The sequence below is a fragment of the Oncorhynchus mykiss genome, chromosome 19, assembly GCF_057628025.1.
Source record: "Oncorhynchus mykiss isolate SJ-2025 chromosome 19, ASM5762802v1, whole genome shotgun sequence".
Classification (NCBI taxonomy): Eukaryota; Metazoa; Chordata; class Actinopteri; order Salmoniformes; family Salmonidae; genus Oncorhynchus; species Oncorhynchus mykiss.
The window spans coordinates 45353505-45378865 of NC_143040.1; the positions used below are offsets into that span (position 1 = coordinate 45353505).

General features: G+C 41.8%; 1 protein-coding gene across 2 annotated transcripts in view; it reads right to left on the bottom strand.

Moving 5' to 3' along the window:
• The window catches only part of ccdc88c (coiled-coil and HOOK domain protein 88C), an 84031-nt gene extending 69987 nt beyond the window's left edge, over nt 1-14044 (bottom strand). For both annotated transcript variants that reach the window (XR_016488681.1, XM_021574068.3), the window contains exons 1-3: nt 13216-14044; nt 10793-10893; nt 3941-4049 (exon numbers count right to left, since the gene is read on the bottom strand). Coding sequence is in view for 1 of the 2 variants with exons in the window: in XM_021574068.3 (XP_021429743.3) it covers nt 3941-4049; nt 10793-10893; nt 13216-13275 (270 nt within the window). In the remaining variant the exon portion in view is untranslated. The remainder of the gene's footprint in view (nt 1-3940; nt 4050-10792; nt 10894-13215) is intronic.
• Nucleotides 14045-25361: the final 11317 nt, after the last annotated feature.

The window sequence follows — 25361 nt, forward strand, 5'->3', positions numbered from 1 at the left end:
TGGTCCAGTTGCCAGGTTGTACTGTATAGTTGGGGGTTGGTGTGGGGGACTGTAACACTGCCTTCTAGGCCATGCTTTCTGTAAGCATGTCAGTTTTGAGCTGTGTTTAGCAAAGTTGTGAAACTGTTTTCAGTTTTACTCCATATCAAATTAATTTCCTGTGTGACGAACACACACACACGATTGGTGCCTTAGATTAGTGGTTCCCAAGCTGTGGGGTGCTCTATACTGCCCTCCTACAGCAACATCCTGCTGAGGATTGATCTAACTACAACTTCATTGCCTCAATGGCACACTATTCCCTACATAGTGTTTCTCTCAGATGGTGGCTCACACATACAACAGGCCAGTCTGCAACGCTCACCATATCTTATCTAGCCAGGCCTTCTGAGCATGTTTGTGTGATCATAACTTCTTTTCAATGGTCAATTGTGTGATCATATCACATCGTCCAGCCCTTACTGTACTAACATGCACACCCTGAGGGGGTAAAAGGTTGGTAGGGAAGGAGGGAGAGACTTACAACCAGAGAGCTGCGTGATCATTCAATGGTAGCCAAAGGGTGTTTGGTTGGTTTGCTATGCAGTATGCGGATTGCCATGGATTAATCTAGATCAAACGTCAGGGCCAAAATTGAATCATGATAAAGTACAAACCGATCTGTGCAATGGTTGATGGGAACCTGAGGTTAAATGTCAACGACATTGATCGATCTACATTAATATAAATGGTAATCCGCATACTGCATAGCAAATCAACCAAACTATAATAACGCATCAGAAGACAACCAACCAACAACACTATTGGCCTGGGGGCAGGAACAGAACACAACCATCCAGCTTGACAAAGTGAGTTTACTCTTTAGCTAACTGCTTTCACACAGAGTTAAGGACAGAACACAACTGGGACTAATACGATCAGTCGTCTGAAACAAATGGAGAGTAGATTCATTATGAGCACACACACAGACAGTGATATCTGTGTTAAACAAGAACTGCCTGTGAGGGGAAATTAGACATTAGCGGTCAGAGGGCCGAGGGGTTAGTGAACCAGGACAGGACTGGAGTGACTTAGTTAGAAAACAAAACACCAGACGAGGCTAATCTAAAGTGAGAGGCCTAATGCATTACCAAAGCTATCCGTTTCTGTTAGCACGGGCCGGAAATCTTAAAACAGGCCTTCAGGGAGCAGGCGCCTGGAGGGGCTTTATAGTATGAAACACCACCAGCCACCTCCCCTCCCCCACTATACATATGCAGGCTACAGGGGAGGCAGATGACCACAGGGCAGGCCAGGCAAAGACAACACATCTGTTCTTGATCAGGAGGAAAGGGAGAGAGGAGGGGTGAAGAGTGAAACTCCCCACCCGCCTCCCTCTTTCTCCCATCTCTGTCGACTCCCACAGCAGGGTTGGAGCAGGACCTGGGAAGACATCTCTACCCCACCACTGGCCATCATTTATTAGATCAGATAGAAACCTCTAGAAAGCAGGGGAGAGAGGTATGAACCCTACTCCATCAAGCCCTATAGTTGACTCAACCACGTGGATTTGGCTCTAAACGTTCAATACAAAGCAAAAAAGTTAACTGAAAATGGCAAAACTTTACACAGGAAACCTTTGAGTTGCCATGTGGCTTGGTGAGTCTACTCACATTGAAGGTGAGTCCCTGGTCTGAACAGACACAGATCTGTTACTCATTAGCCTAGTGTGTGTGTGTGTGTGTGTGTGTGTGTGTGTGTGAAAATTTAAACACGAAGCAGACCAAACTCTTTGGTTATTTACAAACCTGCTGTATGTCAAATAGTGCATGCTTTCGCTTGGAAAATAAGACTCTGGATGGAAACATGTTTGTTTCCAACATTAAGGTCGTTTTCCTAAAGAAGTTAAATCCGCTTTGTGTTTTAGTTTCCTTGCCACGGTAGTAATGAATAATGCGATATTGGCATCGTCTCCCGGCCCTGTGTGTATCCAAGGCTCAGACCTAGCCTATCTACCTAATGAAAGGGGCCTTCCTGCCAGTGCCATGGGTGTGTGCACTTCACGAGGGCTAGAATTTCTTCAGTCACACAACACACACACACACGCACTAATTAAAAACACTGCAGAGGCATCATCTATGTTTCCCCATTGCTTTATCAACTATAACCAACCACTAAGCTAACAAAATCTACTTTCAAACAGAAGAATTAGAGAATGAGGCTCTTTTCAAATCAACTTGCAAAGTTCTCACATCTTGAACGCCACCTCAAATGTGTTGCATCACTTGCAACTGAACACATACATTTAACCTTTTTACACAAATCGAGAACAAAAAAGGATAGCCAAGAGCAGGTTGGATTTTTCAACTAGGGCAGCGTTTTGTATAAGCTACCCTGTAACATTGAGTATGGAAACATAAACTGTCTTGCATAACACAGTGCAGCTGTGTGTGAGGAGAATGTAGACATTTTGTTAATCTTGCTACCTAGCTCTGTATAATATGAATGACATCGATACAGTTACTGTACTTTTATATTCGTATCAGAGATGTAAACGTACATTTTTGCTATGCTGAAGTTAGGCCTACTTGATGTTAGCTAACGTTAGCTAGCTAGCAGCTGTGCCATTGGCTATTTGCCTTGCAGCTAAATTAAATGTGCATGGATGAGAAAATAATCCATTGAAATGTTGGCACATGCCTGTGAATTGTTGCATTATTGAAGAGTATAATATGGTTTTGTCCCATTAATCAAGAGTTGAATACGGTAGATGCATGAAAGGTTGCTTGCATAACGTTAGCTAGTTTAATAGTTTGCATGCTTAGCTAGCCTACTGGCTAGTGTGACATTTACAGTACATTTTAACAGCGAAGCAAGAACGTCCCAGACAGTCTCTCAGCTCCTGACATTCCCATTGCTAATGTGAATTGAACGCTCTTCAATGGGAAAAGCCTCTTACATTCAGAGTGTGAAAGTAAAACTGAAAGAGGGAGACTAGGCTAACTTCCATACAGTATTTGGGGTGATAACACTGCTTAGTTCGGTGTGATCAACTGAAGCGGGCGACACCATAAACATACAAAGCGGGCACAGATTTGAAACTTTGGACCTGGCGGGGCAGCCAGTGGCAGGGTCGGGAAGTGTTTGAATGGAGTGTGTGTGCGTGTGTGTGTGTGTTACAGCCAAGGGCGGTATTTGAATGGAGTGTGTGACGTCTGTAGTTGGGAAACCGAGGAAACAGAGAAGGAATGTGTTGAGAGGTCAGCCAGAACAGTTGGGTCGCTCTCCACTGTCTCACCGTGTGTGTAGTGGATTTCACCAACTCAATTACAGTGGAATAACAAGGTCGGCATAGTTTCTCCTAAAGCTTTCCACGTGAGGACTAGCGATCATGATTCATAATGAAAGACTACTAGCCTACTCCATCTAAAGATAGTGTTTTTGTGGGGAAGCATTAATTTTCCCAGATTACTATAATTACAGGTTGTGAGATGAAACCTACAGCAACCTAGAAAAGATAAGACTACTGTTGGTTTCTGATATAGGCTAATTGTCATTCATGACTGACCTACCTCTACCAGAAATATCGTGACAGAATTATCACCACAACATTTCTCATTAAAACAGAGGACATCATGTATTAGTAATTGTTTGATAATCGAGATGTCAGTGTAAGGACAGCAGACAAAACAATGAGACATTCCTCCAGGGATAACCACCACACCCAAGCTGCCAGGTCTAATCCCCAGGATGCTCTGGATGCTCACACACACCAGCTGCTGTCTGATCACCAAGATCAGAGACTACACACATCTCCTGGCTCTACACGTGAAGGAGGTGTGCATTAGTAAGTAGCTATAATTTGATATGGTGAGCAGCATTAAAAGTGGTTAGGAAATTTAAAAAATAAAAAGTGCGTGAGGTGAGTGAGCAGGAAGTGGATAGACAGAACTGAGCTCACCTGGTAGTAGTTCTTGATGTGTCTGATCACAATGTTGAGGTTCTGGATTCGTAGGTTCACATCATTGTTCACATTCTTATTCACTCTCTGATTTGTGGGGCTGGGGTCTCTGGATAAGAAAAGACATAACATGAAAAAAAATTTTTGTAGTAAAGTAATAAACTACAAAAAAAGAAGAAACAGCAGCCTTTTCCTTTACTGAGTATTATATTGACTATAGTTTCTTTGAACAGCTGCTTAAGGTGTCAGCATGCTTCCGTTCGGCTGGCGCCTAGCCAGTCTCTGCTAGCCGGACCGAAGGAGCGTGCTTGCATACTCCCTTACAAGACCGTCGCTTAAAAAATGAGAAAAAAAAGGAGCAATAGTACTGTTTGTCCATTCTGAGACTTTGTAGCCTATTCCTCAAAAGTCAGAATTCATCTAATACAGCCAAAAAAAAACTAAACGAAGTCCAAAACACCACAAAATGATAACACAATATATGCATGAACTCTAAGGAACTGTTTTAGTTGGGAAGCGTTTAGTCTGGCATGCAAGACATACAACTATAATGTACATAATCCTGTAAATTCCTATTTTAGGCTACATTTGTATGTACTGTACACCAACTCCAGTGAAAGAGTTGCTTTTACCAAATATCCACACACAAAAAAAGGAAAAACAGATTACTGTTGGGGATTAGCCTAAACTTTAGAGGGGAACGGCATATATAATATGGTGCTTATTCAGAACACACAGACGTGATGTCCTTCTTTCCTCGAAACAAGTAGGCCAAGAACCCAATTGTTTGGTTGACAGATGTATTATTATGGATGCGCATGGCTTTCAGGAACAGCATTGTCCCCCTACACAAGCTGGAAGCGCACACACACACAGGTCTCCACAGGAGAGGGTTCAATCTACAAAGCCAACCAGAAATGTGAAAACACGCTTGAAATACATAGAGCTGATCAACAGGACGACATTTAAATATGCTGGTCACAGAACTGCTGTACTTGTTAGGTAAACAGTCAGTGGACATTGGACTAGTAATAGTCTGACTTGAGTTCAGAGTGTTAGCATTGAGACCGGGATTTCGTCTGAAATGACACCCTATTTGCCTTCTGAAAGTATCCATACTCTGACTTAGTCCACATTTTGTTGCGTTACAGCCAGAATTCAAAATAGACCTTGGCTGTTTTGAGGGCCTGGTCTGGATAAGTGTTGTTTGTGCGAACCTCATTTACATATGTTTTGTGGGCACACCATGCAAATGCTGCCAAGCGTGGGCCAGTATTTCAGTAAGTCTGTGAAAGGGCTTTAGTTTAGAAACAAGGAAAGGTTTTTTTATTCAGGTAAACTTGTGTACTAGCTGCCTTTAGTTCTAAATGTACAGCTTTCTGACATGGCCATTCCCAGTTCTCACTGGCTGGCTGATAAAGCAGAGTGCATTCAAAAAGCCTTTCAGAGTAGGAGGGCTGATCTAGGTTCACCGCTCGCCCTGTCCATACAACCGTGTACATTATTACAGTGCATTCGGAATGTATTCAGACCCCTTGACTTTATCACATTTTGTTACATTACAGCCTTATTCTAAAATTTTAAAATATATATTTTATTCCCCCTCACTCTAGACACAATACTCCAGTATTCAGACCCTTCACTCAGTACTTTGTTGAAGCACCTTTGGCAGCGATTACAGCATTGAGTCTTCTTGAGTATGACACAAGCTTGGCACACCTGTATTTGGGGCATTTCTCCCATTCTTCTATGTAGATCCTCAAGCTCTGTCAGGTTGGATGGGGAGAGTCGCTGCACATCTAATGTCAGATCTCTACAGAAATGTTTGATCGGGTTCAAGTCTACGGACCAGGTTTTCATCAAGTACCTATCTCTGTACTTTGCTCCGTTCATTTTTCCTTTGATCCTGACTAGTCTCCCAGTCCCTCCCGCTGAAAATCATCCCCACAGCATGATGATGCCACCACCATGCTTCAACTTAGGGATGGTGCCTAGTTTCCTCCAGATGTGACACTTGGCATTCAGGCCAAAGAGTTCAATCTTGGTTTATTCAGACTAGAGAATCTTGTTTCTCATGGTCTGAGAGTCCTTTAAGTGCCTTTTGGCAAACTCCAAGCGGGCTGTCATGTGCCTTTTACAAAGGAGTGGCTTCAGTCTGGCCACTAACATAAAGGCCTGATTGGTGGAGTGCTGCAGAGATGGTTGCCATTCTAGAAGTTTCTCCCATCTCTAGAGGAACTCTGGAGCTCTGTCAGAGTGACCATCGGGTTGTTGGTCATCTCCCTGACCAAGGCCCTTCTCCCCCAATTGCTCAGTTTGGCCAGGCAGCCAGCTTTAGGAAGAGTCTTGATGGTTCCAAAACGTCTTCCATTTAAGAATGATGAAGGCCACTGTGTTCTTGGGGACCTTCAATGCTGCAGACATTTTTTTGGTACCCTTCCCCAGATCTGTACCTCGACTTTGTCATTATGGGGTATTGTGTGTAGATTGATGAGGAACATTATTTATTTAATCCATTTTAGAATAAGGCTGTAACTAGAGGTTGACCTATTATGATTTTTCAACGTCGATACCGATTATTGTAGGACCAAAAAAAAGCAGATTCCGATTCAAATCGGGCATTTTTTTGTTTTTGTAATAATGACAATTACAACAATACTGAATGAACACTTATTTTAACTTAATATAATACATCAATAAAATCAATTTAGCCTCAAATAAATCATGAAAAATGTTCAATTTGGTTTAAATAATGCAAAAAAAAAAGTTGGAGAAGAAAGTAAAAGTGCAATATGTGCCATGTAAGAAAGCTAATATTTAAGTTCCTTGCTCAGAACATGAGAACATATGAAAGCTGGTGGTTCCTTTAAACACAAATCTTCAATAAGTTTTAGGTTGTAGTTATTATAGGAATTATAGGACTATTTCTCTCTATACCATTTGTATTTCATTAACCTTTGACTATTGGATGTTCTTATAGGCACTTTAGTATTGCCAATGTAACAGTATAGCTTCCGTCCCTCTCCTCGCTCCTACCTGGGCTCGAACCAGGAACACAACGACAACAGCCACCCTCGAAGCAGCGTTACCCATGCAGAGCAAGGGGAACAACCACTCCAAGTCTCAGAGCGAGTGACATTTGAAGCGCTAACTAGCTAGCCATTTTACATGGGTTACACCAGCCTAATCTCGGGAGTTGACAGGGTTGAAGTCATAAACAGCTGCTGGCAAATGCACAAAAGTGCTATTTGAATGAATGCTTATGAGCCTGCTGGTGCCTACCGTCGCTCAGTCAGACTGCTCTATCGAATCATACTTAGTTATAACATGATAACACACAGAAATACGAGCCTTGGGTCATTAATATGGCCGAATCCGGAAACTATCATCTCAAAAACAAGATGTTTATTCTTTCAGTGAAATACGGAACCATTACGTATTTTATCTAACGGGTGGCATCCATAAGTCTAAATATTCCTGTTACATTGCATAACCTTCAATGTTATGTCATAATTACTTACAATTCTGGCAAATTAGGCAGCCCAAACTGTTGCATATACACTGACTCTGCGTGCAATGAACGCAAGAGAAGTGACACAATGTCACATGGTTAATATTGCCTGATAACCTGGATTTATTTTAGCTAAATATGCAGGTTTAAAAATATATACTTCTGTGTATTGATTTTAAGAAAAGGCATTGATGTTTGTGGTTAGGTACACATTGGAGCAACGATACGCACCGCATCGATTATATGCAACGCAGGACATGCTAGATAAACTAGTAATATCATCAACCATGTGTAGTTAACTAGTGATTATGATTGATTGTTTTTTATAAGATAAGTTTAATGCTAGCATTCGGGTAAAACAGGCAGTCTCCAGACTGGAGTGCAATGTAATCAGGTGGTTAGAGCGTTGGACTAGTTAACAGTAAGGTTGCAAGATTGAATCCCCCCGAGCTGACAAGGTAAAAATCTGTCTTTCTGCCCCTGAACGAGGCAGTTAACCCACCATTCCTAGGCCGTCATTGAAAATAAGAATGTGTTCTTAACTGACTTGCCTAGTTAAATAAAGGATAAATAAAAGGTGTGACATTCTTTTTTTCTCTCTTTTTTTTAATAAATAGGCCAAATCGGTGACCAAAAATTCCGAAATCGGCCCTAATTAATCGTCCATTCCTATTAAATCGGTCGACCTCTAGCTGTAACGTAACAAAATGTGGAAAAAGTCAAGGAGTACTTGAGTACTTTCCAAATGTACTGTATCTAAAAAGGTAAAGCCTGACCCTATATCAGAACTACTAGAATACATGCCTAAAGCAGGCCCAGGCTTGAGCATTAGAGAAACATTTCCATGAAAATAATAATTAAGGGTATCTAGAACAGCAGAAGGGAGAAGTCTCTAACCACAGTGTGTACCCTCAAAGAGAGAGAGACACAGAGAGAGAGAGAAAGACTTCTGCTGCTGGCACTAAAGGCCTGGAGGATTTCAGCCATCCACTCATCTGTGGTAGAGGTTTAACATAAACAGCTCAGACACCTGTGCGTGCACATGTGTGTGTATCTAAGGGTGCCAGAAGTTGACCATAGAGGACCTAGGCTATATGATTGTAACCAAAAAGATCCAAATACACCCGTGTATTTTCTCAACAAGAAAAATACAAAGTGAATAACCTTTAAACTATGCCACATGAAAGAAGGCCAAAACAATGACACCAGTCTACATGTATGCCATGTCAGTGTCACTATATGATCAAAAGTATGTGGACAACTGTTCGAACATTTCATTCCAAAAATCATGGAGATTAACATGGAGTTGGTCCCACCTTTGCAGCTATAACAGCCTCCACTCTTCTGGGAAGGCTTTCCATTGGATGTCGGAACAAACCATTTATGTATGGACGTTGCGTGGGCATTGTCATGCAGAAACAGGAAAGAGCATTCCCCAAACTGTTGCCACAAAGTTGGAAGCACAGAATCGTCTAGAATGCCCTTGTATGCTGTAGCGTTAAGATTTCCCTTCAATTGAACTAAGGGGCCTGGTCCATACCATGAAAAACAGCCCCAGGCCATTATTCCTCCTCTCCCTAACTTTACATTTGGCACTAAGCAGTCGGGCAGGTAGCGTTCTCCTGGCATTCACCAAACCCAGATTCTTCCGTCGTACTGCCAGATGGTAAAGTGGGATTCATCATTCCAGAGAACGTGTTTCCACTGCTCCAGAGTCCAATGGCGGCGAGCTTTACACCTCTCCAGCCGATGCTTGACATTGCGCATGGTGATCTTAGGCTTGTGTGTGGCTGCTCAGTCATGGAAAACCATTTCATGAAGCTCCCGACGAACAGTTATTGTGCTGACGTGGCAACCGAGGACAGAAGATTCTTTACACGCTTCAGCACACGGCAGTCCAGTTCTGTGAGCTTGTGTGACCTACCACTTCCGCTGTTGCTCCTTTCCACTACATAACAGCACTTGACCGGGGAAGCTCTAGCAGGGCAGAAATTTGACAAACTGACTTATTGGAAACGCCGCATTCTATGACAGTGAGACATTGAAAGTACCGGAGCGCTTCAGTAAGACCATTCTAATGCCAATGTGTGTCTGTTGAGATTGCATGGCTGTGTGCTCTATTTTATACACCTGTCAGCAACGGGTGTGGCAGAAATAGCCAAATCCACGAATGTGAAGAGGTGTCTACATACTTTATTACATATTGCATATGATAATTACTAGACATACCAGTGATGTCACATGGACTTATTTACATGGCTAAATCCTGCATGGCAGAGTTACACCCCTCATTGTCCTGGTGGGGGTTGTTTTCTGTCCCCTTGTCCTGTGCATAATAATATTGTCTTTGTTTGAGGAGGAGCATACAGCATTTAAACCCCTCATTAAGACAGATAGGCCAGGGGAAGCAGGAGCAGCTAGTCAGGGGGAAGTAGGTTAAAATACAGGACTTAGGAGGGGGTTGGGAGAGGGAGGGGGCAGGAGGAGGGAGCGGGAGGGGACTGTATGGTTAGCACAGCTGGGGGCAACACAAAGGGACAGACGCTAGGCACAGTTAGAGAGTGAGGGAGAGAAGAGTGTAATTGAAGGAGTGCAAGAGAAAACTGGTAGCTGATTTCAGAAACAAGTCACAGCATTATAGGGAGTTTCTTAAACTAAGTCACTGACTGCGACTGCATTGCCTGCCATTCAGGGCACATCACTTTCCTTTGAAGTGACAGAGCACAGGAAATGCTTCAGAAACTTGAGACGGTTTAGAGAAAAACCTAGCCTGAGCCATGTCAGATTTCTGAACAGTAATTTTGTGAGACGAGCAGCCCTCTGTGTCAGAGCAAACTATCACAATCATTATGAAAAAAATATATACACTTCTTTAATATTTTCACATACATAATTTTCAGCAGTGAGATAATGGCTGTGTTCACTGTTTTCAGTAGACAGACTGAATGCATCTCTGAGCTCAAGAGCTCTGAGAGGCCTCCCAGTACTAACCAAACAGACAGCCACATTGTGCAGATATAATCGCAGCCTTAGGATCACATTGACTCATGAAAGGCAGGCAAGAGCGCGAGAAAAAGCGAGTGAGAGGGAAGGAGCAAGAGAGACTTTCTGTGTCAGATCACATTGACTCATGAGGGCCAGAAAATGAGCTGAAAGAGTGAGTGAGTCCAATCAGTGAGCCATGAAGGCATGGGGAGGATGTCTGAACACAGTTGGATACCAGTAGGGGAAACCATGCCAGGATGTGGTTACGAAAGGAGATAGATTGAGGCCACAAAACAGCTGCCAGATTAACATGCACGCACGCACGCACGCACACACACACGTTTATGTCCACTCACATGTGTGTCATGATCTTGTGCAGGAAGACACCATCCACCAGATCCATGAACATGGAGAGTTTGTCCTCTGAGCCAGAGCCCAGGGGTCCAAAGGTCTTCACCTGAAGAGAGAGGGGGAGAGGGAGAAAAGGGAGGAGAAATGGACAGACAGGATTGGATTACTCTAAAGAGCTCAGCTCACCTATGAAGAGATTGGCCACACCTGGGTGTTAGTGCTTTCGGTTTCCAAGAATACACAGACGTTTCCTGCTCTGACAGATGTCAATGCAAGTTTTACACTCTCAATTAATACTGTCTATGACTTTGTGAGCATGTCAAGATATTTAGGCTCTAGATCGAGGAACCAGGAGGTCCTCCTAGAGGTGAGTCAGGGCGAGTAGAGTGGACGAATCCCAGTGAGCGAAACAAAGACCGGAGGGTAGAGAGTTGTTCGAGCGGAACAAGCAGCCAGCGGCTGAGGTCCAGCCGACTGGCCAAACAGGACATCAGGGCAGGATGAGGGGATCAGCCCAACCACCATAGCCTGGTGCCATACTGTATGTGCTTAAGGCATAGCCTGGTACCATGGTGTGTAGTGTATCCATAGACTGGTGACACACTGTGCAATGTTGTAGCCATTGCCTCATGCCATACTGTATGTGCTTTAGTCATAGGCCTTCATACAGTGTCACCAGGCTATGTGCTGTAGCCAACTTCTACCATTGTCATGCCATATACAGTGGGGCAAAAAAGTATTTAGTCAGCCACCAATTGTGCAAGTTCTCCCACTTAAAAAGATAAGAGGCCTGTAATTTTCATCATAGGTACACTTCAACTATGACAGACAAAATGAGAAAAAGAAAATCCAGAAAATCACATTGTAGGATTTTTTATTAATTTATTTGCAAATTATGGTGGAAAATAAACTTTTGTTATTGACCAAATACTTATCTCAATACTTTGTTATATACCCTTTGTTGGCAATAACAGAGGTCAAACGTTTTCTGTAAGTCTTCACAAGGTTTTCATACACCGTTTCTGGTATTTTGTCCCATTCCTCCATGCAGATCTCCTCTAGAGCAGTGATGTTTTGGGGCTGTTGCTGGGCAACACGCCCTTTCAACTCCCTCCAAAGATTTTCTATGGGGTTGAGATCTGGAGACTGGCTAGCCCACTCCAGGACCTTGAAATGCTTCTTACGAAGCCACTCCTTCATTGCCCGGGCGGTGTGTTTGGGATCATTGTCATGCCCCAGATCGAGGGAGATTATCAGTGGGCTTGTATGTCTTCCATTTCCTAATAATTGCTCCCACAGTTGATTTCTTCAAACCAAGCTGCTTACCTATTTCAGATTCAGTCTTCCCAGCCTGGTGCAGGTCTACAATTTGTTTTCTGGTGTCCTTTGACAGCTCTTTGGTCTTCGCCTAGTGGAGATTGGAGTGTGACTGTTTGAGGATGTGGACAGGTGTCTTTTATACTGATAACAAGTTCAAACAGGTGCCATTAATACAGGTAACGAGTGGAGGACAGAGGAGCCTCTTAAAGAAGGCTGTGAGAGCCAGAAATCTTGCTTGTTTGTAGTTGACCAAATACTTACTTTCCACCATAACTTGCAAATAAAATCATTAAAAATCCTACAATGTGATTTTCTGGATTTTGTCTGTCATAGTTGAAGTGTACCTATGATGACAATTACAGGCCTCTCATCTTTTTAAGTGGGATAACTTGCACAATTGGTGGCTGACTAAATACTTTTTTGCCCCACTGTATCCATGTAGCCATGCATTGCATTCATGGTATGGCAATAAACATACAGAGAGTTGTCAAAAGTTATACCATCAGGCTACAGTCTTCTGAACCCCTGTGGCATAGCTTACATACAGTCCTCATCTTTCTACTCTAGCGACATCGAGTTCAACCAACAACATGATTCCCTTGACTTGTGTGATGATAAAAATGGAGCCAAAGTACAATGACCTAGGAATGGCTCTGTGATAGACCAATATTGACCAATATTGACCCTCATGGACTAGATACAAAATTCAGGCTAGGAGGTTGTGTTAACAGCTGGCATGGCTCTTGCTCAGTTTCATGAAAGGTCAGTTCCAAGTTTTAGGGAATAATAGTAGGTCACGCCAATAAAACCCATAGACCATAGGAATAAAACACAATAAGATGTTGGCTTGTTGGGAAAATGTCAGACATCCTGGCTTTACAGCAAAGATTAACACGAAACAGTAAATAAATAATGTAAACGAACAGGTCTACCAGTCTGCTACTGCATGTTTGAAAGAAAAAAACATTTTTTTTTTTTTAAATATGTCATTAGGAGTAGGAGATGGACAAGGATATTTAAAAAAATGAAAGTGGCCAAGATCAGGTTAGCAGGACACCGAGTTACATTATTATCCGCCATGGCACTTGCTGAGTGCACATTCACTTACCCACACCACCAGCGGCGTATCCATGAAGTTTCCCATCAACTCTGACACTGTAATATCCATGTTCAGAAACTTCAGATATTCCACCCAGTTCTTAAATCCGAAAATAGTGTTCACCGCCCGATTGCTCGCGGCCACTCATTCCTAAGCTCGAGGGACCTTACATGCCTGGTCGAGACAGAACAATGCCGTGAGGCATCGAACATAAACCGCACGTTGTTGGGGATCTAGCGAAAACAAATCTTCACGTCGATATAGATTCCGAAGACGCAAAAAAAGTGCCTTTTATATTTTACAAAATTGAAATCCAGTGCAGGTCACAGGGATTCAATTTTTGGGGGTAATTATAGCGTTCAGACTCCAGTTTTAGACTAAATTAATCTAAAACTTCCATAAGAGCAGAACAAAGTAAACGCGTTCACATGTTCACATGTTCAAGCTACATTGCCCATGTAAACTGACTGGAAGAACATCAAAAAAGAAGAGTAATCAAAAAAGAAACATTGTTGCCGCGGCCATGAAGAGAAAAGTTACAGATGCTTCCGGCGACGACAAGTTCTGTACACCTCCATGGCCTGCCTCTGCCGCACATTATTTATTTCACACACAGCATCATACAACCTGTAACCTCTTGAATAGCGCGCTTGAGTGACAGCGTGGATAGCCTATCAAATCTGGTATCAGACCTCAAACCTAACAAAGAACAGCCAATGCACGAGCCCAGAAAACTGAGTTTAAATCAAGATTACGTAATTGGAGAAAAAAATATGAAATACAAATTAAATATTTTAAATTACACACCATCCACTGTCTAGAACCAATAGCTGCAGTTGTTGCCTATGGGAATTGGTCACACATTTACCCAAAATGTAGGTGTGTCATCAACCATCGCAAGTAGTGGTGGAAAGTACCCAATTGTCATACTTTAAGAGAAAATGACTAATGTCAAAGTGAAAAACACACAGTAAAATACCACTTGAGTAAAAGTCTAAAAGTATCTGGTTTTATTAAATATACACTATATATAAAAGTATGTGGACACCCCTTCAAATTACTGGATTTGGCTATTTCAGCCATACCCGTTGCTGACAGGTGTATACAATCAACACACATTCATGCAACCTCCATAGACAAACATTGGCAGTAGAATGACTTTCAACGTGGCACCGTCATAGGATGCCACCTATGACGGTGCCACAAGTCAGTTTGTCAAATGTCTTACCTGCTAGATCTGCCCAGTCTGTTCATAGGGAGCTTCATAAAATGAGTTTCCATGGCTGAGCAGCCGCACACAATCCTAAGATCACCATGCGTAATGTCAAGCGCCGGCTGGATTGGTGTAAAGCTCGCCACCATTGGACTCCGGAGAATTGGAAACAAGTTCCCTGGAGTGATGAATCACGCCTCACCATCTGGCAGTCCGACGGACAAATCTGTGTTTGGACGATGCCAGGAGAACGCTATCTGCCCGAATGCATAGTGTCAACTGTAAAGTTTGGGAGAGGAGCAATAATGGTCTGGGGCTGTTTTTCATGGTTCGTACTAGGCCCCTTAGTTCCATTGAAGGGAAATCTTAACGCGACAGCATACAATGTCATTCTAGATTATTCTGTGCTTCCAAATTTGTGGCAAGGGGAAGGCCCTTTCCTGTTCCAGCATGACAATGCCCCCGTGCACAAAGCAAGGTCCATAGAGAAATGATTTGTTGAGATCGGTGTGGAAGAACTTGACTGGTCAGCACAGAGCCCTTAACTCAACCCCATCAAATACCTTTGGGATGAATTGGAACACCGACTGTGAGCCAAGACTTATCGCCCAACATCAGTGCCTGACCTCACTAAAGATCTTGTGGCTGAATGGAAGCAAGTTCCCGAAGCAATGTTCCAACATCTAGTGGAAGAGTGGAGGCTGTTATAGCAGCAAAGGTGGGACCAACTCCACATTAATGCCCATGCTTCTGGAATGAGATGTTCGAGCAGGTGTCCACATACTTTTGGTCTTGTAGTGTACTTAAGCATCAAAAGTAAAATATATAAATTATTTCATATTCTTTAAGCAAACAAGACAACACCATAAAAAATAATTTATTAATGGGTTGCCATGGTTATACTGAATCATTCAGATATCATGTTCAGAAGAAGCATTTGGGTTTAGTGAGTCCACCAGATCAGAAGCAGTAGGGATGGCAAACATGTTCTCTTGATAGGTGTGTGAATTAGATCATTTTCCTGTCCTGCTAAGCAGTCAAAACATTACCAGTACTTTTAGGTGTCAGGGAAAATGTATGGGAGTATTTTATTTTCAATGTAGTGGAGTAAAAGTAAAATATGTCAAAAATATAAAGTACAGATACCCCCCAAAACGATATATAATAGTATATAATACTTCAAAATATTTTTACCACTGATCACAAATTAAGGAGACACAATTATTTTAGTTACATAACAGTCTCCAAAAAAACACATTTTGAAATCTTTCAATCTTTTCCAAATAGATAATATTTTAGGAGAAAAATAAATATATATTGTGTCTATAAAACCATAGTTCAGTACAGTCTCCCTACTATAGTCCAATAGGAAGCGTTGCTGTACTTTTATTGTGGTGTCCAAAACTGTCTGTGGTGCTAATATGCAGCTCACTGTACCACCTACTGCCCAGAGGTTAAAATGTCACCTAGTTTGAACACAGGGTCGGTCCATAATATTTAAATCCCTTTCTGACTACACCCCTTATGATTTGAACAAAACCGTTCATACATGCTCGCTTGCACATTGTGGAAGTGGTCAGAAAGTGACTTTCTGGACCTGAATGGCAAAACATTCAGGATATAGAGGTGACCAAAGTTGACCCAAGACGTCCATGTTTTCATCACTGAAAAAAGATAACGGTTGAGTTTGATATCATTTGAAAGCTTACAAGCAGGGTTGTCAAACTGTTGTATGATTTATTGAAATAAAATATCAGAAAACGGGTAAACTCAGATTTGTTTCATTTTCACAACTGTTGTATCTTAGAACCTATTTTTCATAATCTGAATCATTTGTGTTGTGCGCATCATCAATTGACACAGCATACTCTTGAATACAGAGTGGGCGTCATTTCAACCATAGAAATATAATTCATAGAATGGACCTATCCCTTCAGACCCCTGCAATTTATCTCGTACACAATAGACATTTAAATTGAATTGAAACTTTAACTTCCAATTACTACCAGTAAGATGGCCGCCGGTCCACCCACTGTCGAATGCCAACTTTAATTGGAATGGCTATTCTAATATCCACCCTGCATTCAAGAGTAAGCTGTGTCTCAATCCATGGCAGGCACAACACAAACAATTCAGATGATGTAGAATAATGTCTAAGGTACAACATACAGATAATGAACTGTATGTTTTAGATAATTGACCTTCAAGCTTAAAAAATGACATACATTTTTTGTTTTCTCAATAAATCATAAACAGCTTGACAAACCTGTTTGCAAGCTTCACATGATATAAAACTCAATAGTTCATATTTGTCAGTGATGAAGACATGGAATTCTCATGGCAGTATGGGAATGCAGAACTTGGAGCACCTCTATCTCCTGAATGAAAAAGTCACTTTCTGAGCACTTCTACATTGGACAAACATGTATGGAAGGTTTTGTTCAAATCAAAAGGGGGGCTGTCAGAAAGTGATTCAAATCATATAAAACAACCAGACAGCAAAAAGTATGCCACTTGGTAAACAGTCAGTGTTATCAATTGGCAATAAAATAGAAAACAAGGAGAAGAGTTGAACTCCTATTACACTCACGTCTTCAATGTAGTAATGTGTGAATTTTTCTTTTTGAACAATTTTACTTCTACATAATATTATACCATACAACAAAGCAAGTATGTTTTTTATGTAACACAAGACACAACACAGACAGTAAGACTCTTAACATGAGTAGAAACGTTCATTTACTGATGCCTTCATTACATACCGTCTAGATTACTGTAACACCTTTTTTTCAGGCTGTACCGCCACAAATACATTTAATAAAAACATCTCATACAGAATGTTGCTGCCAGAGTCCTAACAGGAACCAACAAATCTGAATACATCACCCCAATTCTTGCCTAACTGCACTGGCTCCCCAGTTCGGTACAACCTACAGTCTAACTCTTAACATAAGTATAAAGCCTTAAATAGACACGCTACCACCTACCTTAAGGACATATTAATACAATACTAAGCCATCAGATCCCTCAGATCACAGGAAGCCGGCCTTCTCATTTTCCCACATATATCAGAAAACACAGCTAGGTGCAGGCCTTCTCCTACAGCGCACCATCCCTCTGTCTGGGCAGCAGATTCAGTCTAAGTTTTGAAGAATATGCAGAAAACACCCCTTTTAAACCTTTGTTACATTTAGTATTTTTATTTACTTTCCAAATATGTTTATGTCTGGATCCTTTATGCCTTTGTCTTCTTTTCTAACAACCCTGCTTCTCTCCCTTTCTCCCTCTTGGCGGCCCGTGAGGCCACCCATCCTGGCCCGGATCCAGATACCTGTCCACCCACAGACCTGCCCACCTGACCGGCTGCTTCCCCTTTCATCAAGCCACCATACTCCATCCATTCTTCATCCACCCTGGCTGTGCTAACCTGCGATCCATCCACCTTACACCTGGCTATAAATGGACTCACTATCACTTCTGCACTACTGCACTCCTTAATGTTTTACAATCCCATGGTTCTTAACCCTATGTAATTTCCTTGTACTCTGTCTCTTAATCAGCATTAACCAGCATTCATGAACAGGATTCTTGGGTGTCAACATCATTTGATACAAAATACACTACCCTTTCGTATATACAGTGCCCTCTGAAAGTTTTCAGAGCCCATGAATTGTTCCACATTTAGTTACTTTACAGCCTTATTCTAAAATTGATGTTTGTTTGTTTTTTAGATTTTTTGCAAATGTATAAAAATCTAAATAAAGATTTATTACATGTGCATAAGTATTCAGACCCTTTACTCAGTACTTAGTTGACGCTACAAGCTTGGCACACCTGTATTTGGTGCTTTGGTGCGTTGTGTGTTTAGGGTCGCTGTCCTGTTGCAAGGTGAACCTTCACACCAGGCTGAGGTCCTGAACCCTCTGGAGCAGGTTTTCATCAAGGATCTCTCTGTACTTTGCTCCGTTCATCTTTTCCTTGATCCTTACTAGTCTTCCAATCCCTCCCGGTGAAAAAAATCCCCACAGCATGATGCTGCCGCCACCATGCTTCACCACAGGGATGGTGCCAGGTTTCCTACAGATGTGACACTTGGCATTCAGGCCAAAGAGTTCAGTCTTGGTTTCATCAGACCAGAGAATCTTGTTTCTCATGGTCTGAGAGTCTTTATGTGCCTTTTGGCAAACTAAGCGGGCTGTCATGTGCCTTTTACTGAGGCCTGGCTTCCGTCTGGCCACCCTACCGTAAAGGCCTGATTGGTGGAGTGCTGCAGAGATGGTTATCCTTCTGGAAGGTTCTCTCATCCCTAAAGAGGAACTCTGGAGCTCTGTCAGAGTGACCATATGGTTCTTGGTCACCTTCCTTACTCAGGTCCTTCTCCCCCGATTGCTCCTTCTGGCCGGGCGGCCAGTTCTAGTAAGAGTCTTGGTGGTTCCAAAGGTCTTCCATTTAAGAATGATGGAGGCCACTCTGTTCTTGGGGATCTTCAATGCTGCAGACATTTTTTGGTACTCTTCCCCAGATCTGTGCCTGGACACAATCCTGTCTTGGAGCTCTACGGACAATTCCTTCAACCTCATGGCTTGGTATTTGCTCTGACATGCACTGTCAACTGTGGGACCTTATATAGACAGGTGTGTGCTTTTCAAATCATGTCCAATCAATCGAATTTACCAGAGGTGGACTCCAATCAAATTTGAGAAAGATGTCAAGAGTGATCAATGGAAACAGGATTCACCTGAGCTGAATTTTGAGTCTCATAGCAAAGGGTCTGAATACTTATGTAAATAGGTATTTCTGTTTTATTTTAAAAAATAAATTAGCAGACCTTTCTAGAACCCTGTTTTTCACTTTGTCATTGTGTGTATTGTGTGGGGTATTGTGTGTAGATTTATGAGTAAAAATGTTGTAATCCATTTTAGAATAAGGCTGTAACATAACAAAATGTGGAAAAAGTCAAGGGGTACTTTCCAAAGGCACTGTATTTGTTGCCTGGCTAACCAAACTCCTTGCTCCAACAAGTTTGTAGTCACACGCTTGATGTAGTCATGGCGTGCTAGGTATATGGGACCAAATACTAAACTTTTGTTGACTTTGGGCTCCTGAGTGGCGCAGCGGTCTAAGGCACTGCATCTCAGTGCTAGAGGTATCACTACAAACCCTGGTTCGATTCCAGGCTGTATCACAACCTGCTGTGATTGGGAGTTCCATCGGGCTTTATGCTTTGGCCGGGGTAGGCCGTCATTGTAAATAAGAATTTGTTCTTAACTGACTTGCCTAGTTAAAAATAAGTTAAATAAAAAATATATACACTGTAAGGGAATTTGTCCAAATACTTATGACACCTTCAAATGGGGGGACTAGATACATAAGGTGCTACTTAAAGAAGAAATTAAAGATGTGGTCAGTATGCAACCCATCTGGGATTTGCCAGAACTGCCAGATGGCCAATCAAACCCTGCTCGGAGAAAATGATTGCACAATTGGTAAATAGTAGCTTATAGAAATGTCAGTCAGGTACCGTGGCTAGCTGCCAGCAGAGACTTCTATTGCAGTAATGTTGTCATTTAATTGAAAGTATATTTGGGGCTTGAAGTGGGAATTCTGAAGTGGGAACTTCGTGGAAATCTGTGTCAATGTGTTTCACCGAGGTAAAGACAGTTTCAGGTTGGATATTCAACGGATATTCGCCTGTAGTTTTCCTTAAGTCCACCAACAGCAGTTAGGGACCGTCAACATAGTGACAAAATCAAATTGTTCAAATTTCAATAGCTCTTTAACCATTACTCATGAAACTTTCCAAACTGGTTGTAGCTAACCCGATGGCATAGACACACATTCAACACACTTTTTTTGTCGACTTTCCATCTCACATGATTTTACATGCATTTTTCAAAATTTAGAATTTCAATAGCTCCTTGGTCATGTGACCCAGTGACTTCAAAAAAGGTTCAGAATGTTCACTCGGTGGGCCTACACATTATACACCCTTTAGTTTGTCCATTTTCATCTCACACATTTTTACATTAATTTTTCAAAATGTAAAATGTCAATAGCTCCTTGATCATGTGACCTAGTGACTTCAAACAAGGTTCAGAATGTCCACTGGCTACCCTTCTATATTACACACCATTTAGTTTGTCAATTTTCATCTTACACATTTTTACATACATTTTTCAAGATTTAAAATTTCTACTCCAGAGACAGCCTGTAGAGTTCTGTCATACTATCCAGGTCTGTGCCCAAACAGTTCGAGCTTCTACTTTTAAAAATCCACCTTTCCAGAAATAAGTCTCTCACTATTGCCGCTTGTTATACAGACCCCCCTCAGCCCCCAGCTGCGCCCTGGAAACCATATGTGAATTAATTGCCCCCCATTTATCTTCAGAGATTGTACGGTTAGGTGGCCCAAACTGGGATATGCATAACACCCGGGCCATCCTATAATCTAAGATAGATGCGCTCAATCTCACCCAAATTATCATGGAACCTACTAGGTACAACCTCAAATCCGTAAATTCGGGCACCCTCATAGACATCATCCTGACCAACCTGTCCTCTAAATACACCTCTCAGCGATCACTGCCTCCTTGCATGTGTCCGTAATGGGTCTGCGGTCAAACGACTACCCCTCAGCAAAGTCAAACGCTCCCTAAAACACTTCAGCGAGCAGGCCTTTCTAATCGACCTGGCCCAGGTATCCTGGAAAGATATTGACCTCATTCCGTCAGTAGAGGATGCCTGGTTATTCTTTGAAAGTGCTTTCCTCACCATCTTAAATAAGCATGCCCTATTCAAAAACTGTGGAACCAGGAAAAGATATAGCCTTTGGTTCACTCCAGACCTGACTGCCCTTGACCAGCACAAAAACATCCTGTGGCGTTCTGCATTAGCATCGAATAGCCCCCGTGATGTGCAACTTTTCAGGGAAGTTAGGAACCAATATACATAGGCAGTTAGGAAAGCAAAGGCTAGCTTTTCAAACAGAAATTTGCATCCTGTAGCACAAACTCCAAAAAGTTCTGGGACACTGTAAAGTCCATTAAGAATAAGAGCACCTCCTCCCAGCTGTCCACTCCACTGAGAAACACTGTCACCACTGATAAATCTACTATTATCGAGAATTTCAGTAAGCATTTATCTACAGCTGGCCTTGCTTTCCACTTGGCTACCCCTACCCCGGTCAACAGCTCTGCACCCCCCACAGCAACTTGCCCAAGCCTCCCCCATTTCTCCTTCACCCAAATCCAGATAGCTGATGTTCTGAAAGAGCTGCAAAATCTGGACCCCTACAAATCAGCTGGTCTAGACAATCTGGACCCTCTCTTTCTAAAATTATCCGCAGCAATTGTTGCAACCCCTATTACTAGCCTGTTGAACCTCTCTTTCGAATCGTCTGAGATCCCCAAAGATTGGAAAGCAGCCGCGGTCATCCCCCTCTTCAAAGGGGGTGACACTCTAGACCCAAACTGTTACAGACCTATATATATCCTACCCTGCCTTTCTAAGGTCTTCTCCCCCTGGGGCGGCAGGGTAGCCTAGTGGTTAGAGCGTTGGACTAGTAACCGAAAGGTTGCAAGTTCAACTCCCCGAGCTGACAAGGTACAAATCTGTTGTTCTGCCCCTGAACAGGCCGTCATTGAAAATAAGAATTTGTTCTTAACTGACTTGCCTAGTTAAATAAAGGTAAAATAAAAAATATCTCGGGCTGACTCTTTTCTCTGTATACATCAATGATGTCGCTCTTGCGGCTGGTGATTCTCTGATCCACCTCTACACAGACGACACCATTCTGTATACATCTGGGCCTTCTTTGGACACTGTTAACTAACCTCCAGACGAGCCATACAACACTCCTTTCGTGGCATCCAACTGCTCTTAAATGCAAGTAAAACTAAATGCATGCTCTTCAACCGATCGCTGCCCGCACCCGCCCACCTGCCTAGCATCACTACTCTGGACGGTTCTGACTTAGAATATGTGGACATCTACAAATACCTAGGTATCTGGTTAGACTGCAAACTCTCCTTCCAGACTCATATGAAGCATCTCTGATCCAAAATGAAATCTAGAATCGTCTCCCTATTTCAATACAAAGCATCCTTCACTCATGCTGCCAAATATACCCTCGTAAAACTGACTATCCTACCAATCCTTGACTTTGGCGATGTCAATTACAAAATAGCCTCCAACACTCTACTCAGCAAATTGGATGCAGTCTATCGCAGTCACCAAAGCCCCATATACTACCCACCACTGCTCTCGTTGGCTGGCCCTCTCTTCATATTTGTCGCCAAACCCAGTGGCTCCAGGTCATCTATAAGTCCTTGCTAGGTAAAGCCCCGCCTTATCTCAGCTCACTGGTCACCATAGCAGCACCCACCTGTAGCACGCGCTCCAGTAGGTTTATTTCACTGGTCACCCCCAAAGCCAATTCCTCCTTTGGCCGCCTTTCCTTCCAGTTCTCTGCTGCCAATGACTGGAACGAATTGCAAAAATCACTGAAGCTGAAGACTCATATCTCCATCACTATCTTTAAGCATCAGCTATCAGAGCAGTTAACAGATCATTGCACCTGTACATAGCCCAGCTGTAAATAGCCCATCCAACTGCCTCATCCCCATAGTGTTTTTGAATTTTATTTCTATTTTTATTTTTTTGCTCCTTCACACCCCAGTGTCTACTTGCACATTCATCTTCTGCACATCTATCACTCCAGTGTTTATTTGCGAAATTGTAATTATTTCGCCACTACAGCCTATTTATTGCCTTAGCTCCCTAATCTTACTTCATTTGCATACACTGTATATGGACTTTTCTGTTGTGTTTGACTGTACGCTTGTTTATTCACTGTGTAACTCTGTGTTGTTGTTTGTGTCACACTGCTTTGCTTTATCTTGGCCAGGTCGCAGTTGTAAATGAAAACTTGTTCTCAACTGGCTTACCTGGTTAAATAAAGGATCAATTAAAAAATAATTTAAAAATATATATACTGTATGTGGGAATGTCTTCGATCCATCCTACATGTAGTGTTGGTACATGGAATATTCCTCCACTGCATATATCGTAAATTGCTATTGCAAATAGAAGTATTATGTTCAACAACTGACATTTTCAGATATTATTTTGACAAACACACTTTGGTGCTTACAATTCATTCTCTATTGTCATAGATTTGGTGGGCACTGTCATCTGTGATCTTTGTGATATGACTTTCTTTAAGCATGTACTAATGAAACTGTCGCTTAATACTTTTTTCTTAAAGTCTACAAACGCTCTACATTTATTCACTCTGTGATAAGGTTGGCTGTGTGTTGAATGGGGCATAAAGGAAATTACCTCTACTACTAAATTACTACTAGATTATAGTGATAAGGAAAACAGCATACAAATTTGGCCTGTGTATTCATTTGCCTATAACTAATCAGAATTCCATTATGTTTACATAAAAAAAGAGAATCATTCAAAATGAGAAGATCCTGCCATGGAAAAGACGACTGGGCGGACATAAAGTGGAAAGGAGGGGAAATAACTCACACCATGCAGCAGGACATCTTCAGCTGCGGGGTCTTTGTAATGTAGGTTTGATAGTTATATTTCGATAATGAATGGTTTGCTGTTATGTGACGATTAGGTCAAAACCCTTTTTTTGGTGTAGATGGCCAAGGAAGTTGCACAGAACTTCCAACATCCCCTCCCAAATTGATATGGAACGTTCATAAACACATGGAGCAACCGCGAAAAGAAATGGCTGAGGATATACTAAAAATGTCTGGTATGTAATGACATTTAATTCAAAGTAAATGTAAATTCTTTATTCTTATGTAGTTGTGTGGGACTGCCATATGTTCGGAACATGCCTATGATTTCAGAGTTCAACAAAGCCAACAACTGCTTAATGTGTGCCACAGATAAAGAACCTGGATGTGGCCCAAAGACTGACTGGGTTAGTAACTTTATTTAACATGTTTATAATCTTTTGACAACGGTGACGGCATGTAAGACAATTTATGATATAACACAATGGATGGCTAATTCGTAATTCTCCATACTGCATTGATATTTGATATTATTTATAACGTGTTACGCTTTGTTTTGTTTTAGATTGAATGTTTTGCATGCCAACGTTGGTTCCATGTGCTGTGCCTAGGAATGAAGACAAAAGAGTTCAACATAGTAAAGAACACAAACTGGAAGTGCAGTCTTTGTTGTTGAAAATGTATGCTATACCCCATCCACACTGAAGAGGCTCTGAAATGTACATCAACCAGGGATAAAGAGAAAGTTAACACTGAGAAATGTTTCATACTTATCTGAAGTTGTGTCTGTTGACATGTTGGAACAGATTAAAGGTCTACAATTTATTTTTTATTTGTCAATATTACATTTTTATTCATTGATTTACTGGCCACCATTACTGTGGTTACATGTTCAGTGTATGTATTGACCAGCAAACCCACTGTAGCCTACCTCACTAGCTCACTTTCCATCCTTGCTTTGGACAATTAATAACATGACTCTCGTACTTTGCCCTTTTCCTTTATGGTTGATATTAACAACGAAAGGAGATATTATCTGTATCTCTCCTGTTGTGTACCGCTGTTAAATACTATGGAAAAAATAAAAAACAGGGAAAATAAGTACTTAGAACTACCAATTATGATAGATAAATATGAAAGAAAAGGGTAAACACAACACTGGACTGAACCCCCTAATTGTCAAACTAATATTAATGTACATCAATATAGAAGATACATGACTAGAGGTTACGCAATATAGGTGTATATCCACTGCCCGGTCTTATGTGTGCAATTGACATGACCAAGGAACTATTGAAATTTTAAATCTTGAAAAATTCATGTAAAAACGTGTGAGATGAAAATTGATAAATTAAATGGTGTGCAATATAGAAGGGTAGTCAGTGGACATTCTGAACCTTGTT